We start from the raw sequence: 14,844 nt of genomic DNA on the forward strand, positions 1-14,844 counted from the left end.
TGCCTCCCCACTGTACCACATCTGGTGTTTTTAAAGATTTTTTTTTAGTTAATCTTGAACTCATGTCCTTGTGCTTGCAAGACAAACACATTACTGTCTCCCCACTCCCGGTGAGTACATATTATTAACTTAAGAAATGATTATAGTCTGAAGGGAAGAATAGGATAGACGACTCTGTGTTTTCATTACCTAACTCTCTTCAATTGTTGATATCCACAAGTCTATGATAGGCGACAGTATGACACTGAAACCAGAGCTTGGGCTAGAGAGATGGCTCACCAGGCAAAGGAGCCTGCTACTGAGCCCGACTCTGATATTGATGCCTGGAGCTCACGTGGTAGAAGGAAAGAACTAACTCCCTCAAGTTGTCCTCTGTCCTCCACTTGTGTGCTGAGACTCTTGATCTCTCTGTCTCTGTCTCTGTCTTTCTCTCACCAAGTGTAAAGAGACAGAACTCAGGAACTTAGCAATGGTTCTGGTGACTGGAGAATAGAACTTATGCAGAGTCCACCTGTTATATATGTGCTTACATGCCTGCGTGGGTCCACCTGTTACATATGTGTTTACATGCCCGTGTTCAGACAGAGATTGTATAACCACAGTCCCAGTCACTAACTAGGGCCACTCCCTCACTGTTGCACTCAAACACAAGAAACTCTTCGTCTTGGAGAACTGTTTACTAACATCTGATGAAAATCTTGGAGGAAAGGAAAATCAAGCCCAGACAGAAAAAGAATAAGGTCGGGGTGAAAACCTGAGAGAACATAGATCATACATCAGGATTCTGAAATATATTTCTAAAAATTTGTTTCCTCTGGTAAGAATTATATAAGGGTGTAGGAGGAGTCAGATAAAAACACCATTATCAGGGACACACAACTTCGACATTTGGCTGAACATAAGTTTGCCTAGAGTTGCTTAATCATTGGGATGAATATGGCCCTCAGAAGTCATGAAATTGTTTACAGGGTAAGCACTCACAGCCCACTGGAGGCTTCTTTTAGTTTTTCTCCAGTGAAAATACAATAAATGAAACATGACTCTATGAATCTAGTATGAATCCATACAGCCATTCTCTGAACTCCAACTAGACATCACAAATGGGACACAAGTTACTTACCAAGAATGAATGCAGGTGATTTTTCTGATCAATAATTTTAAAAAGATTTGTTTTTATTACTTTTATTTATATGTACGTTACTGTATGGATGTGCGCTGTGTGTGTGTGTGTGTGTGTGTGTGTGTGTTAGCCTGCTGAGAACATAAGAGGACAGTGGCTCTCTCTGGTGCTGGACGTGTGAATTGCCAGGTGGTTGTTAGCTGTCTAATGTGGGTGTTGGGACTTGAACTCAGTTCTTCTGGAGGAACAGTAAGTGCTCTCAACACTGAGCCACCACCCCACTAGCCCTTCTGATAATCTTTAACCGTTTTCTTCCCATTTACAGTCAAAGGATATGGACTCTCCTCACGTAGAACAGTAGATTCCTTTCGGGATCAGGATTCTTCTCTATGACCTACATTGTGAAACAAGGGAAGGGGTTGGAGATGCTGTCATAGGTCACAGCAGGCCAAGCCTTTGGTCGGAGGGTACATTTATGCTGTGGGTTGCTTTACAGAAATCTCTTAATGATTCTTGGCACCAAGAGTTTGGAGAAGCAAGGACACTTCATCTCCATGTCTGAATTTTCTATCATCTATGATGAGCATTGACTCCTGACTTATTCGGGAAGCACCAAATGAGAAACAGACACACAGGAAGGACCCCCATAACTCACAGCCATAGAAAGTTGTGAAAACATGTTAGCCAGAGATGTTCCTTAGCACCAGGGTCTTCGCTTCCCAGCTCTACCAGTCTGCGAGGGAAAGTCAAATGGCTCTCCTCCTGGCTCCACCCTCAGCTGAGCACAGGGGTTACTGGAGTTGGCACATAGGAAAGCCCATTGCCCTCAGGACTTGGAGGAACTCAGCCAGCTCCTCTGCTGGGACAGCCAGGCAAGACGGGGAAAGCAAGTCAGAACGCTGCTGACCTGGAGGCAGAACAGCATGGAACCCAGACACGGAGGGCACCGTTCTCCACAGCGCCTTGTGTTCTCATTGCCTTTGAGCAAGGCAAGTGAACCATCGATTCTTCACTAAACATCTCCTGTGTGCAGTTCTCCTTCTAAAGTCCTCAGAAGATTTAGGAATGCAGAGATTAGCCGAACTCCCACACTACAGACCATCTGTGTGTGTGTGTGTGTGTGTGTGTGTGTGTGTGTGTGTAGGGGCCTAAGAGCAGAGGCACTACATTCTTTAACACCTTAACTATGAGCACATGGCGATGATTGACAAGCTGGGAACAAGATAGCAGCAGGGGCTGATAATGAGGACTGTAGTTCCTTCTCCCCATTTTCTCTGTCCCCAGACCAAGGTCTGATGACACTTAGTGCTTGGTTTTCCTGCTACGGCACTCCTGGTAAATACTGTACGTTCAGTCCTCGTGTTAGCGGGCCTTGGATTGCCACACAAGTGTACTGCTGTCCCCTTCAGTCACGCCTGTCTCAGGTCCAAAGAGCACAGAGTGTGGCCGGGTTCCAAAGGAAGAGAGTTTTAATGTGGAGTGATTAAGCCTGTCAGCTGCAAATCAGATGTCAAGCGGCCAGCATTCTCAGTCGCTAGCAAAATATCTCAGGAACCGCGTAAAGGAACAAACCTCTTCTTAGGAAGCATATGAAATGGGGGGCAAGCGCCCCCCAAATCTCCATCTGGTAATTGAAAACAATGCAGAGACAACAGCAGAGTAGCAAAATGCAGGAAGTTAGTCTGCAGCAAGCGCCTGTATGCCAGATACCGACAAAACGTATGTTTCCACAGAGAAAGCACGCAGCATTCCACCACCTGTGGGGAATGAGTCTGTACTGGGTTTTGGAAAGCCACCAGGCCGGACCTGTGGACTAGCCTTGCTGAGATTTCACAGTCACCTGGCAGCGTCTGTGAGGAGTCATTCGGAAGAATGTTCATGCAAGTGTTTTGGGAGAGAGGGCTTGGGGGGGACCCAAAAGGTGCCCGTGCCTCCAGCATGAGAACAAGCCTGCGAAAGGTAAGCACAGCCTAGAAACGACACTCTGATGAGGAAGTTTTCACAGAGGAATGCATACTAATCCAAGACCAGTGCTGAGTCCCCAAATCAAAACAAATGGGGGTTCGCATCCTATGCCACTGTTTTCACAACTTCAGAAGCCAGGCATTCATGCCCCACAAACAGGGCCTCTGTCTCAAGGAAACAGCCGCATTTCTAAGTGGGCACAAGAAAAGCAGATGACAAACAGACACGTTTGAGATGATCGGAAAAGCATATGGGGGAGGGAGGCAGAAGGAAAGGAAGAAACGCCAACACCGGAAGCAGAGCGGCACCCTGGGGAGCCTGTGGGATGATGAGTACTGATGGACACTGTGCCTCAGTCAGCTTGAGCTCTGGGTCCAAAGAAAAGAACCGGTGGTGGCCTAATACCTTCTTCAGGGTTGTGTAGACTGCCACCTTTTCTGACGTCTACAATTTGTCCTAGAAATATGTCAGATAAAATGAGCTTAGAGCACCTACATTTCAGTTATGCATCCAAGAAACTGGAAACTGATGTTTGGGGAACATGTATGTATTTTAGCATTAAAACATTAAACAACATTTAAGGACGAATCAACAAAAGCCACTTCCCCCCCACCTCAGTCTTGCAATCCTGACACTGTCGCTTAGCAATTACGCTGCTGATGTGCTAGGTTCTTTCAGGTCATTCCAGATCGCTACACCGGGCTTTCTTTCTGTTCTGTTCTGATTTTTTTCTTTCCATCTCTCTATCTGTCTCTTTCTCTCTCCCTCCCTCTCTGTCTCTCATTCTGTGTTTACAAATTTACAGGGTCTCGGAAATGACCTTTTCTCTACTATTTGACTGGAAAAATTGCTAAGAGTTTTTGCCTTTGTTGGTGCTTTGTTTCTTTCATTAAAAAACTCAGCAATACAGCATCACCAAGGTGTGAGAAACAAGAACCGTTAGAAATTACTTTTACCTGTTTTTTTTCTTGTTAATTGCCACACATGAGTAAATATAAATTCGGGCTGTAAAGCACTCCAAGCTCCCCACATGCTTACTTTTCTCCTGAAGAACAAGGTTGAACATCTTCCGGCCCTGTCCTCTACAGAGACTGCCAATCGACTGAACTGTCTGCCTGGGTGATGGGCTAGGCTGAGGGAATCGCTATCATTTGAGAGTCATTTGCTGTTGTTTCCCTCAGCGTCCTGTCTCTTTCCTGTGAAAGGGTATTAGTGAACTCAGGTGGAGCTCACAGTCAGCAAACGCAGAAGGGACACATGTCAGCCACTCACCCTGCAGCATGAAGCAGCCCTGTCGGAATTCACGCTTGTCACCTTACAACAAATAAAATGTTCTTTTTTTTTTAAAAAAACACTGATTCCAAGTGAGAATGCAAAGCAAACAGACACTCACGATTTCATAATTGGATGCCAAAGTGGATATAATGAGCCACTAAGGAGCTGAAGCCCAGTGGAGAAGAGTAAGTCTGACTTTTACCATCCAAGAATGAAAATCTCATTAGTCATGCCAGAAACTTACCTTTCTTCCATTCACAAAAAAAATCAGCTCGTCAGAACGAAAAATGGAAGGCATCGTGTCAATGGAAAACCAGGAACACAAAAATGAAACAAATGCCCCACTGCAGACGTGTCTGCCTATGTATCTCAGGTACACCGGAGCAGGAGCGTGGGCACCTGCTGGTCCCAGAGAACAAATGCCAGCGGCACAGCCAACACTGGCGATTTATAGTCGCGACAGCCCTGCCTGCCTGGCCCACAGAGGTTTGACAGCTCTTGGCAGCATCTGTTTCTCTGGCATGAGTGAGTCAAGAATTCCTGTGGCTATCTGAAGCGACTGGTTTCTCCATGTTGGGTTTAGATTCAGGCTAATCTACGAAAAGTGACTTTTAATCAGATGATTATGATTATACTTAAATAACTAACCAGCCTACAAAACAATGCCATGCTGTCCACACTAGTGAGACTGGTCCCTTCTCCAGTTTTTCTTGTTTTTCCACAAACGGAGATTCTCTCATGAATGTGATGAAAGACCTCAAGTGTATCTTTAATTTTTTTATTAATCCATTTTATGTGTATGGTTATTTTGTCTTCATGCATGTCTGCGTACCACAGGTGTGTCTAGTGCACATGGAAGCCAGAGAGGGCATTGGACTCCCTGGAACCATTACAGAGGAGTCAATATGTGGGTCATGGGACTTGAACCCTGGCTCCTCTGGAAGAGCAGCCAGTGTTGTTTTAACAACTGAGTCAACTCTCAGTTCCCTCAATGGTGTCTTTAAAGCTTGATTATAACAACCTGCAAGTGAATCCTCTGTTCTTGATTTTTCTTCCCTGTACTTACTTGTTCCCACTCCCTAAAGTCTGAGGGTGAAAGACAGTGAATTATTTCAAAATTCCCATACTCAGCAATACCCTACATACAAGTTTATTTAAAGTCACTAATGTGAACACAGATTTGCTGTGGGCTGGAGGTTGTTCTTATAGGCTTGGAATTTTGTGTCATCTCAGGAAGGCATCATTGTCACCATTATCATCACCAGTACCACCATCATCATCATCACCATCATCACCATCATCATCACCACCACCATCATCATCACCATTGCTTTATTAATGGGAAGAGTGAGACATGAAGATTTTAAGTGGCTTGCCCAAAGAGCAGGGTTCCTTGGAGTCCACAGCTTTAACTTTTCTCAGGATGTAGTAGAAGCCTTGTGGGGAGTGAGGACAAGGAACAGTTGTGCCAGGCTCTGAGGGCCCTGGAGCCACCAGGAGAGGTGTCCCGAGGCTTCTAATTGGGAGGGAAGTCATTATGGACTTGAGCAGGGGGTGATGGGATTGCATTTCAGAATTTACAAGGCTGCTATGGAGAATGAAGAGCTTGGGGGGAGGGTGAACCAGAGCTACAAATCATGACAGTGGCACATGATGGTGGTGACGATGATGATATCCAGATGTAGACTTGATGGGTGTGGTGGGGAGCGGGTGTCCTGCTGGATGTGATGTAGGCATGCGAAGGGAGCGCAGCTGTAGAGCCCAGCAGATGGCCAGGGAGGTTTTAAGTTCTGTCTGTACAGATTAAGTTTGAGATGCTAACACATGCGTGCATGCGTGCATGTGCATACACACACACACACACACACACACACAGAGAGAGAGAGAGAGAGAGAGAGAGAGAGAGAGAGAGAGAGAGAGAGAGAGAATGATGTCGTGAATAGCACTTGGGTGTTCAAGGCTGTCTTGTTGTCCATTTTGTCTTGAGCACAGCAGGGCTCGAAGTCTAGGCCCAGACTCCAATCCAGTCTTTGGTCAGGTTCACGTTGGACCTCACCATCTGCACATACCTCTGCCTGCTGCCTCAGTTCCCAGTGTCTTCTGCTCCATGCTTGTCCAGGCACTTGAAACTTAAGAAATGGGGTAACCTCCAGAAATGGACACTAATGTAGCGAACGGGGTGTGGTGACACAGTGACTTAAGCTTAGTTTTGAGGTGGTAAGGACTGGAGTGTGTGGACAATCACAAAGGAGACACCTGCCAAGAGGATGTAGGAGAAAAGAGCTAGCATGGTGACCTCCACAGAAGGGGTGACCTTGGCATGGTAAAGCTGAGAAGGGGAGTGTAGCTGAGAGTGGAGAGCAGGGTCGAGACAGAGATGCAGGGATGAGTCAGAGATGAGGGGTTAGACAAGATGCAGGGGGGAGGCAGAGATGAAGGGTGAGACAGAGATGCAGGGGAAAGACAAAGCCTTGGAACTAGGTGGGAAGGAAAGCCCCAGGAACTTCCCATGTGGGATACAACATAGTGTGGTTTGATTCAGCCATCCTTGGTCTGGGACTGGGGCTCAGTTTGTAGAGTGCTTGCCTAGCATGCATGAAGCTTTGGAGTTGGCCTCCAGCACTGTATAAACTGACTGTGGTGTCGTACTCCTGTAATTCAGCACTCCAGGAGGTGGAGGCAAGAAGATCAGGAGTCCAAGGTCAACCTCTACTACATGGTGAATTCAAAGTCAGCCAGGGATTCATGAAACCTTGCCTTAAAGAAGAGATTAAGAGTGGCTCAGAGATTAATAGTGCTTGTTATACTTACAGAAGATGCAAATTTGGATCCTATATGAGAAGTCTCACAACCACTTATAACTCCTGGGGATCTCCAGGAGATTTGGTGTCTTCTTCTGGCCTCTGTGGACACCCACATAGAGACAGTTTCATACCCATAAATAAGATAAACTTTAGGATGAAAATTCTACCATTCTAATGTATAGAGAAAGAATTATGACTAGTACTATTGAGACAGATCTGAAGTCATTTCTGTAAACCCCAGGCTAGAGGTGATACCAGCTTAGACTTGGATGTGACATGGTAGACAGAGGTAAGTTTGGAGAGAAGACTACATCTTTTGTATGAAATTTGGGGACATATCCAACTAGACCAGTTGACAGATTAGATAAGAATGGGGTAAAAAGTAGACCAGAGGACTCCGGCATGAACAGCTGGATGAGGCTGTACCAACTTCTCAGTGGGAGGCTAGGAGTGGGGTTGGGGACAGCACTGGGGTTAAGGGAAAGGAACAGAAAAGTCCTCTCTTGGATACGTGCAGTTTAAATTGCTGGTCTGAATTCCAGAGGTGCATGTCAATGGACTACAGGAATGTAGAGGACAATGGAGGCCCTGGACTGAAGATGCAATTTAATTAGTCTACAGGTTCTCACTTGTACTAGCACAAACTGCTTGGGGATTTTAATGTACTAAGGGAAAAGTAATATTTCTGTGTGGCAGGAGAACACTCTAGCTTGCTAGGTGATGTGCTCGTCCCAAAACCACCTTGCCTATCGTGTGAGGTCAGGGGGAGGGCATGCTGCCCCTCCAGCCTCCAGAGGAGGGGTCACAACAGGCAGGCTCAGGCCAAATAAGCCTCTGAGATCTTTGGCAATGACATTAGACAAGTTTCCCAGAGAGAGTGCCTGGGACGGACACCCTCACCATTGCCATCATCATCCTGGCCATGGAAGTTTTGCTTGTTGGTTTTCCTTCCAATTGTGTGGAACTGGGGCTGTGCACACGGCAGAATAGGGCATGAGATGGAGTGTGTGTGTGTGTGTGTGTGTGTGTGTACACTTAGACCTGCACAGAAACTAACCTCTACTCAGTATTCAAGCATATGCCAGGCTGGATGTCTCCCTATGCTGCTCTATTTAATCTTTATGGTAACCTTTGAAATGGGAATAGTATTCTTACTTTACAAATGATCAGAGGCCCCCAGAGAATGAGTTACATGTGTTGCCTGCCCACACCTATGACCTCTGGGATTCCTTATAATTTCACACAGCCTGCTTCCTTAACTGCTCAGTGAGACAGAATGACTCTGTTTGCTTGGAGCGCTCAGATCATCTATTCATCAGGTTTCCATGGTACATGAAACAGAAACTACTGAAGCGTTTTAAATGTCAGGGTGAGTGTCTGAGCTTGGAAACTCCCAGTCATTGGCTGGGTTGGCTTAGATTTGCCACCAATGGAGGACAGTTCATGGGAGGACATCACATGACCCCACTGAGACATGTTAATATCAAAGCCAGGCAATTTCAATGCTTGTTTCTTGTTTCAATGGCGGTGCTTCCCTGATGACCAGAAATGCCTATGAAGAGAGCTGTTCTGGAAGACTGAATGCCTTCCCTGAGCCCTAGGCCTCTTTGTTCAAGCTTGTCATAACAGTGGTGCCCTACTTACTCCCAGCACCTGCAACCACACCTTGAACCTGGAGGATTTCTTATGGGTAGGGTTGAATCTTGTTGCCCTGTCCTGGTGAGGGTCATCCTTGTGGGGTCATTCTCCCCGAACTGAGAATCTAGCAGGTGGTGTTGGGGTGTTGCCAAGACAACACTTTAGATCTCAGTGAGCATTCTTGAAGACATGCAGAAATTGGGAAACATTGGTGACATTATTCTGGGGCTCCAGACTATCTCTGGGTCCCATAATCAGGCTGGAATCTGCGGGTACAAGAATCTGCGGGTACATGACTCTGATCTAGGCTAGGCTGCCTGTGAAGTTTTCGTGAGAGGTTTTCACAGGTATTTGGCCCCCCACTCCCAGGGCCCCACCTTCTATTCCTGGCAGCCTTCCGCATGACTGACATGCTCTTTTAGGGTCCATGAAAATGCTTTCTGATCTTTTAAAGTCAGCACAAAATTATGACATAGACTTTCTTGGATTATATTTGCTTTGTTACCAGTGAAGCCACAAGACAGAATTTTTAGTTTTGGGGGGGCAGTGGGAGAGCTAGGGACCTACAAAATCAAAAATGCTAAGAGTCCAAGAGGGTCACAGTACAACCCTCCATCTTCCACCATATTATCTGCTAAATAGGCCAAGTTTTGCCATTTCATCCACCTGCAGAGCCATCTGTCACTGGGATAGGCTTAATTCAATGGTGAAATCTTTGCAGCATTGTTTATCTATAGGCTTAAGCCCAAATCCTCAGCTTTACTTGAAATAAAATTGCTACGCTAATTTGTCACCTGCCCAATTCTTTTATTTCCTAATTGTCCTGATTTCATGTACCACTAATAATTCAGTAGTTTCGGGATCGCATCTCCAGATTCTTATTTTGTGAGGTTTAACCCATTCCTCCTTCCCACAAGCACTCCTATGGCTAGAGGGTGCGATTCTTGCCTCCTTTTATTCAAGCGAGATTTAAATGAGGTGGATTTAAGTGAATGTTCTGCTGCCTGAGCTGCTGAACTTTGGCATGGGTGCCGTTGCACACGTGGAATGCCATGAGCCTTTCAAAACCTGATAAGGCAAAGGATTCTTTGTTTTTGGTTGTACTTGACTGCAATAACTGGGTCGACGGATAACCGTGATGGATATCTGTAGTCCTTACTAGTCTTCACACTCAATCCCAACACAATTAGTTGCCTAAATCCCATCTGTGATTTGCTTGAGGGGGTCTGGCTTTGCCCCTGCTCTCCTTCCTAACGATGACATCCTAACCATGACCCTCACACAGACTTCTCAGTGACTCCACCACACCTGCATCTCCTGCCAATGCGCCCTGAGCATGCTGGTCCCAGACACCATCTGCCATGGTTCTCATCTAGCCAGAGCCTTCCCACCCTGCATCACTCATTGCCTTCTCAAAGACTCACCTCTCTGTCTGCAGATCTCAACGTCCCCTGCCATCATCTTCACTGACCCCTTCCATTTTTCCTTCTTAGCAGTTGACAAAACTTACAGTGACATTTGTAGGACTGTTTACACAATGTCCGTTTCTCCTTAGGATGATAAATACTGCAGGGGCAGGGTCTTGATCTGCATGGTTCCTCACACATCTCCAGTGACCAAAATAATCCCTCACTTATGACTGCCTAAATGTCCCAGTTACACTTTTATAAACTGGTATCTTTAGAAATGGATGACTGAACCCATTCTAAAATGAGATGTTTATGGTGAATATTTTAGGATGTTTGCTCACAGTTTTCCTCTTCTTCCTTTCTGGAGCTTCTTCTGGATAGTCAATGTTGACCCGAGTCTCTGCTGTGAGTTTATTTTCTTCAAGGCTCCTAATGCATTGCAGGCAGCCTCAGTTTTTGCTTGTATTTCCTCTGGCTGAAGAGTTTTGACAGATGAGATTCCCACACATTGGTTTCTACTGAAGTTTTGGTTTCTAGTGTGCTTTACATTTCTGGATGGCTGCTTTAGTTTTGAACCAGGAGGGCTGTGAGATAACTGACCAAGTCAACACGAGCATCCCATGTCTGTGCTCTGTGCAGGCCTGTACACACCATGACTGTGCAATGGTGAGGCTGCCCACAATGGCACAAAGAGCTTGTTTCCACCATGTGCTTCTGCAGAAAGAGCTTGTTTCCACCATGTGCATCTGCACCAGGCACTGTCTAGGCATTACCTTACTTAATTCTCAAAAAAATTCAGGGTAGGTACTATTATTGTCTTTGTGTACAGTTCAAGTAAACTGGTGACTCTTCAAGGTTCTCCACACCACAATGGCCATCATGGGAACTCAGTGTAAGGGAATTAGATTGCTTGGTTGGGGTACCTGGCGATTTTCCTATGTTGAAATCTATTCCTCCAGTTTAAGGGAAGATACAGAGGTAATTAAATTTATGCAAGAGCTGAAGAGTCAAGGAGTGGCCCAGAGAAAGAGAGTCGGGCTTACGTCTAACATTTAGAGAGTCTTAGTCATCACAGCCAAGGCACAGCTGGTTCTTCCAGGCTTGTGTCTGTCTGCTGCTCAGTGCCCTTCCCCTTAGGTATCTGCTGTACATCTCCTGCAGCACCCACGACCCTGCTGCCAGGCCACCAGCCCCTTTGCTGCCTTTCCATTCATGTCTCACTTTCACTATCTCCCTTTACTTTTCCTGCTTGTGTCTTACACTGCTGTCCCCCCACCCTGGTTTGTTCTTTTATTTTATTTTCCCCTTTAAGCAATTCTTTGTTCCTACAATGCAAGCACACTAGAAAGTAATGTAAAACAAATAAACAAACAAAATATACAACCGCAGACACATTTTAGAACAAAATTTCTACATATTTGCGTTCAAAGAAGGAATGAAAACAGAAAATAAAGTTTAGAGAGAAATAAATGACACACTTATGCTTGATGACACAGGGCTGTGACTTTCACACTCAGGAAGCTAAGGAAGAAAGATTTTTAATTCAAATATATTTGGGCTACACAGTAAGATCCTATGTCAAAAACCAAACCAACCAAACAAAAGATAGACAACAAAAAAGCTTGTTCCAGAAACCTGTAAGATTCAACAACATATTTTGGACAAACTAAATAGCTTTTTAAAAGTTAATTATTTAACAAATTTATTTACTTTCATTTAATGGGTGTGAGTGCTTTATCTGCATGTATGTGTGTGTGTGTGTGTGTGTGTGTGTGTGTGTGCCATGTGTGTATTATGCCCTCAGAGACCAGAAGAGAATGTCAGATTACTGGAACTGGAGTTACAGGTGGTTGTGAATCACTATGTGGGTGTTGGGAACCAAATCTGGGTCCTCTGCAAGAGCAGCCAGTGTTCTTAACCACTGAACCATCTCTCTAGCCCCTGAAGCATAGTAGACTTAAATATTTTTATTAAGTCCAATGATTTAAAAAAGAAAACCAAACATTCATGAAAAAGAAATAAAATCAAGAGAGAAGTCAGGAATATGTATGTTCCTGAAGACAAAAGCAAACAACTACTTAGAAAACAATAAAGCTAAAACAGTGATTAACATGGCCAATATTTTCTTGGCACATCTAAGTATATAAATACCTAATAATTCTTATTAAGAAGTGAGAAAGTTCAAATGACAGTAGGAGTAAGAACCATTATGTCCAACTTCATTCCCAGAGTATTACATCCTAGGGATTACCAAATTGGCAATGGATAAACACACTGTGGTGGGAAGAATTGTCCAGTGCCCTGTATAGATAACAGGAGACGCAATGTGGCAATTACAAATCATGAAGACATTTGCAGAGGACCCAAGTTCACTTCCCAGGATCTGTTTGGGGAGTTCACACCAATTTGTAATTCCAGCTCCAGGGGGATTTCATACCTCAAGCATCCGTGACCACCTGTATTTACACACACATATTCCTCACCACACACACGTATCCATAATTAAAAGTAAAATAAATCTTTAAGAATAAAAAAGGCATGTATATGAAGGACTGTGTAAGATGTATAAGGGAAGGTGTGTATATACATGGCTAATGCTTTGATAATGCTTAAGTATTTTCTAGCATGTTCTTTTCATGGTGTCTCAGGGGTTCTATTGCTGTGAAGAGACACATGGCCACGGCATCTCTTATATAAGGAAACATTTAACTGGGGCTGGCTTACAGTGTCAGAGGTTTAGTTCACTCTCATCATGGTGAGAAGTGGGGCAGTACGCAGGCAGACATGGTGCTAGAGAAGTAGCTGGGAGGACTACAGCCGGATCTGAAGGCAGCAGGAAGAGAGAGTGATACTGGGCCTGGCTTGAGCATCTGAAACCTTAAAACCCACCCCCCAGTGACACACTTCCTCCAGTAAGGCCACACTTTACTTTTGTAGGTAAAAAGGGTCAGTGAAACAATACCCTGGCCCTGAGATGAGAGTCAAGGAAATACAGCCTGCCCCAAATCAACTCAGAACTTGAAATCCAAATAATTCCTGAGCATGAAAACCAACCAATCCCTGAGCATGAAATCGGACCAATCTCTGAGCTTATCCCTAGCTCAGAATTCAAGAACCTACCAATTCTCATGCTGAAAATCATTACCCTGGAAAGCTTTGCCCCTAAGAAACCCTATATAAATCCTGTTGTTCAGGGCTGCCTTTTCCCACCCTGACAGAGGCAACCATTGTCCTGGATTCCTTCCACCCAATACATCTCTTGAGTGAAATTTGTTGTACTGACTTTCTTTCCCTGGAGTGGAGCAGAGCGGAACTGTAATAGCGCTCACTCAGAAAGGAGCAAAACTGCTACACTTCTGCAGGGAAACCTTCCCTTAGTGGAGCCCAGCTGTAATACCCTTCTCCACAGCAGAGCTGGGGCAGAGATGTAGCAGTCTCACTGGGGAAACCCTCCCCTCCCCTCTCCTAGAACAGAGCTGTAACACCTGTTGGGATACCTTTCCCTTAAGAGCTATAGGTATTCCTTGGCCTCTGACTGCCAGGGTATCTTTCTATCAGAGCTGTAACACTTACATTCACCTCCTAATAGTGCCATGTCCTATGGACCTATGGGGGGGTCATTTTCACTCAAATCACCACACCTGGTGCCCTGTATAAGCCCCTTCCTGGAACCCACTTTCCCAGTCCTCCTTGCCTAAGAGCTCTTCTGTTGACAAATGTAGATGCTTTTGTCCCTGGAACTTTTCTTGGTAATCAGCTGGGTGGTATTTACTTACGCAAGATTTATCTAGTGTGCTGTGAATGCACGTGAAATACAAGGTACAATTCCCTCCTTCAAGACACGGACAACTGTAATTAATGGTTCAAAATAAATTACAGATCAAGATTAAGAACACCTGGGCAAACATTCGGGGTGCGGTGAGACTCCGAGGGAGTGGAAGATGTGAAATGCTTTGTAACCGGGAAGTGACACGGTCCTGTTGTTAGGGCTATGCGGTTTTTATTACTGAGTTTCTAACAGGAAGTTCTTGAGAGCGTGTGGGTATAAACTGCCTGCTACACTTCTGTCTTTCCACTTGACCCTCAACCAAGCTTCCTGTGTGTTGGAAGTGGTGTATGGAGGTAGGAGAGGCAACCCAGAATGGAAAGGAGGAATGAGGGGGGGCTTAGGAAGGACTCACTGGGTTGGCCTCAAGGCAACGCCATGTGCAAAATCAGCCATTGAAAGTCCCAGCCACTAAAACTCTTGTAACAATGCAACCTGTACAAATGAAGACTCCTGCTGTGTATTATTCACATGCTAGCATGTTCCAGCCTGGACGACTTTTAAATATGCTCTGGATATCAAAATATTAAGTGCTTATGCATCTGAACCTAACTTATGGGCACACTGGTTGTGTTTATTTGGCTACTTTCACTCAACAGATTTGTTTTGGGGAAGCCAGACACCACTGCTGCTGTGACATCCTAAAGTTGCTCCCTAGTTTCCTCAAATTGTCCTTCTGTGGATCATCGTAGAGGCAACTCTGCCATCTGTAGCATCTCAGGGAGTCTTCTGTAACTGAGAGCTTTAGAAAAAAATCAAATGATTTTCCAACAAATTTGCACATTAAAATAAGGAAGCAAACACCCA

At 45.0% G+C, this 14,844-nt stretch overlaps 1 protein-coding gene across 1 annotated transcript in view; it reads right to left on the bottom strand.

Annotated features, from left to right (window-relative positions):
- The window catches only part of LOC101823544 (aldehyde oxidase 4), a 53,320-nt gene extending 48,527 nt beyond the window's left edge, over positions 1-4,793 (bottom strand). Inside the window, exons 1-2 of the mRNA XM_040753582.1 lie at positions 4,605-4,793; positions 1,457-1,514 (exon numbers count right to left, since the gene is read on the bottom strand). Coding sequence (XP_040609516.1) covers positions 1,457-1,514; positions 4,605-4,658 — 112 coding nt within the window. The 5' untranslated portion in view covers positions 4,659-4,793. The remainder of the gene's footprint in view (positions 1-1,456; positions 1,515-4,604) is intronic.
- Between the last annotated feature and the right edge of the window lie 10,051 nt (positions 4,794-14,844).

The sequence above is a fragment of the Mesocricetus auratus genome, unplaced genomic scaffold, assembly GCF_017639785.1.
Source record: "Mesocricetus auratus isolate SY011 unplaced genomic scaffold, BCM_Maur_2.0 Super-Scaffold_100010, whole genome shotgun sequence".
Taxonomy (NCBI): domain Eukaryota; kingdom Metazoa; phylum Chordata; class Mammalia; order Rodentia; family Cricetidae; genus Mesocricetus; species Mesocricetus auratus.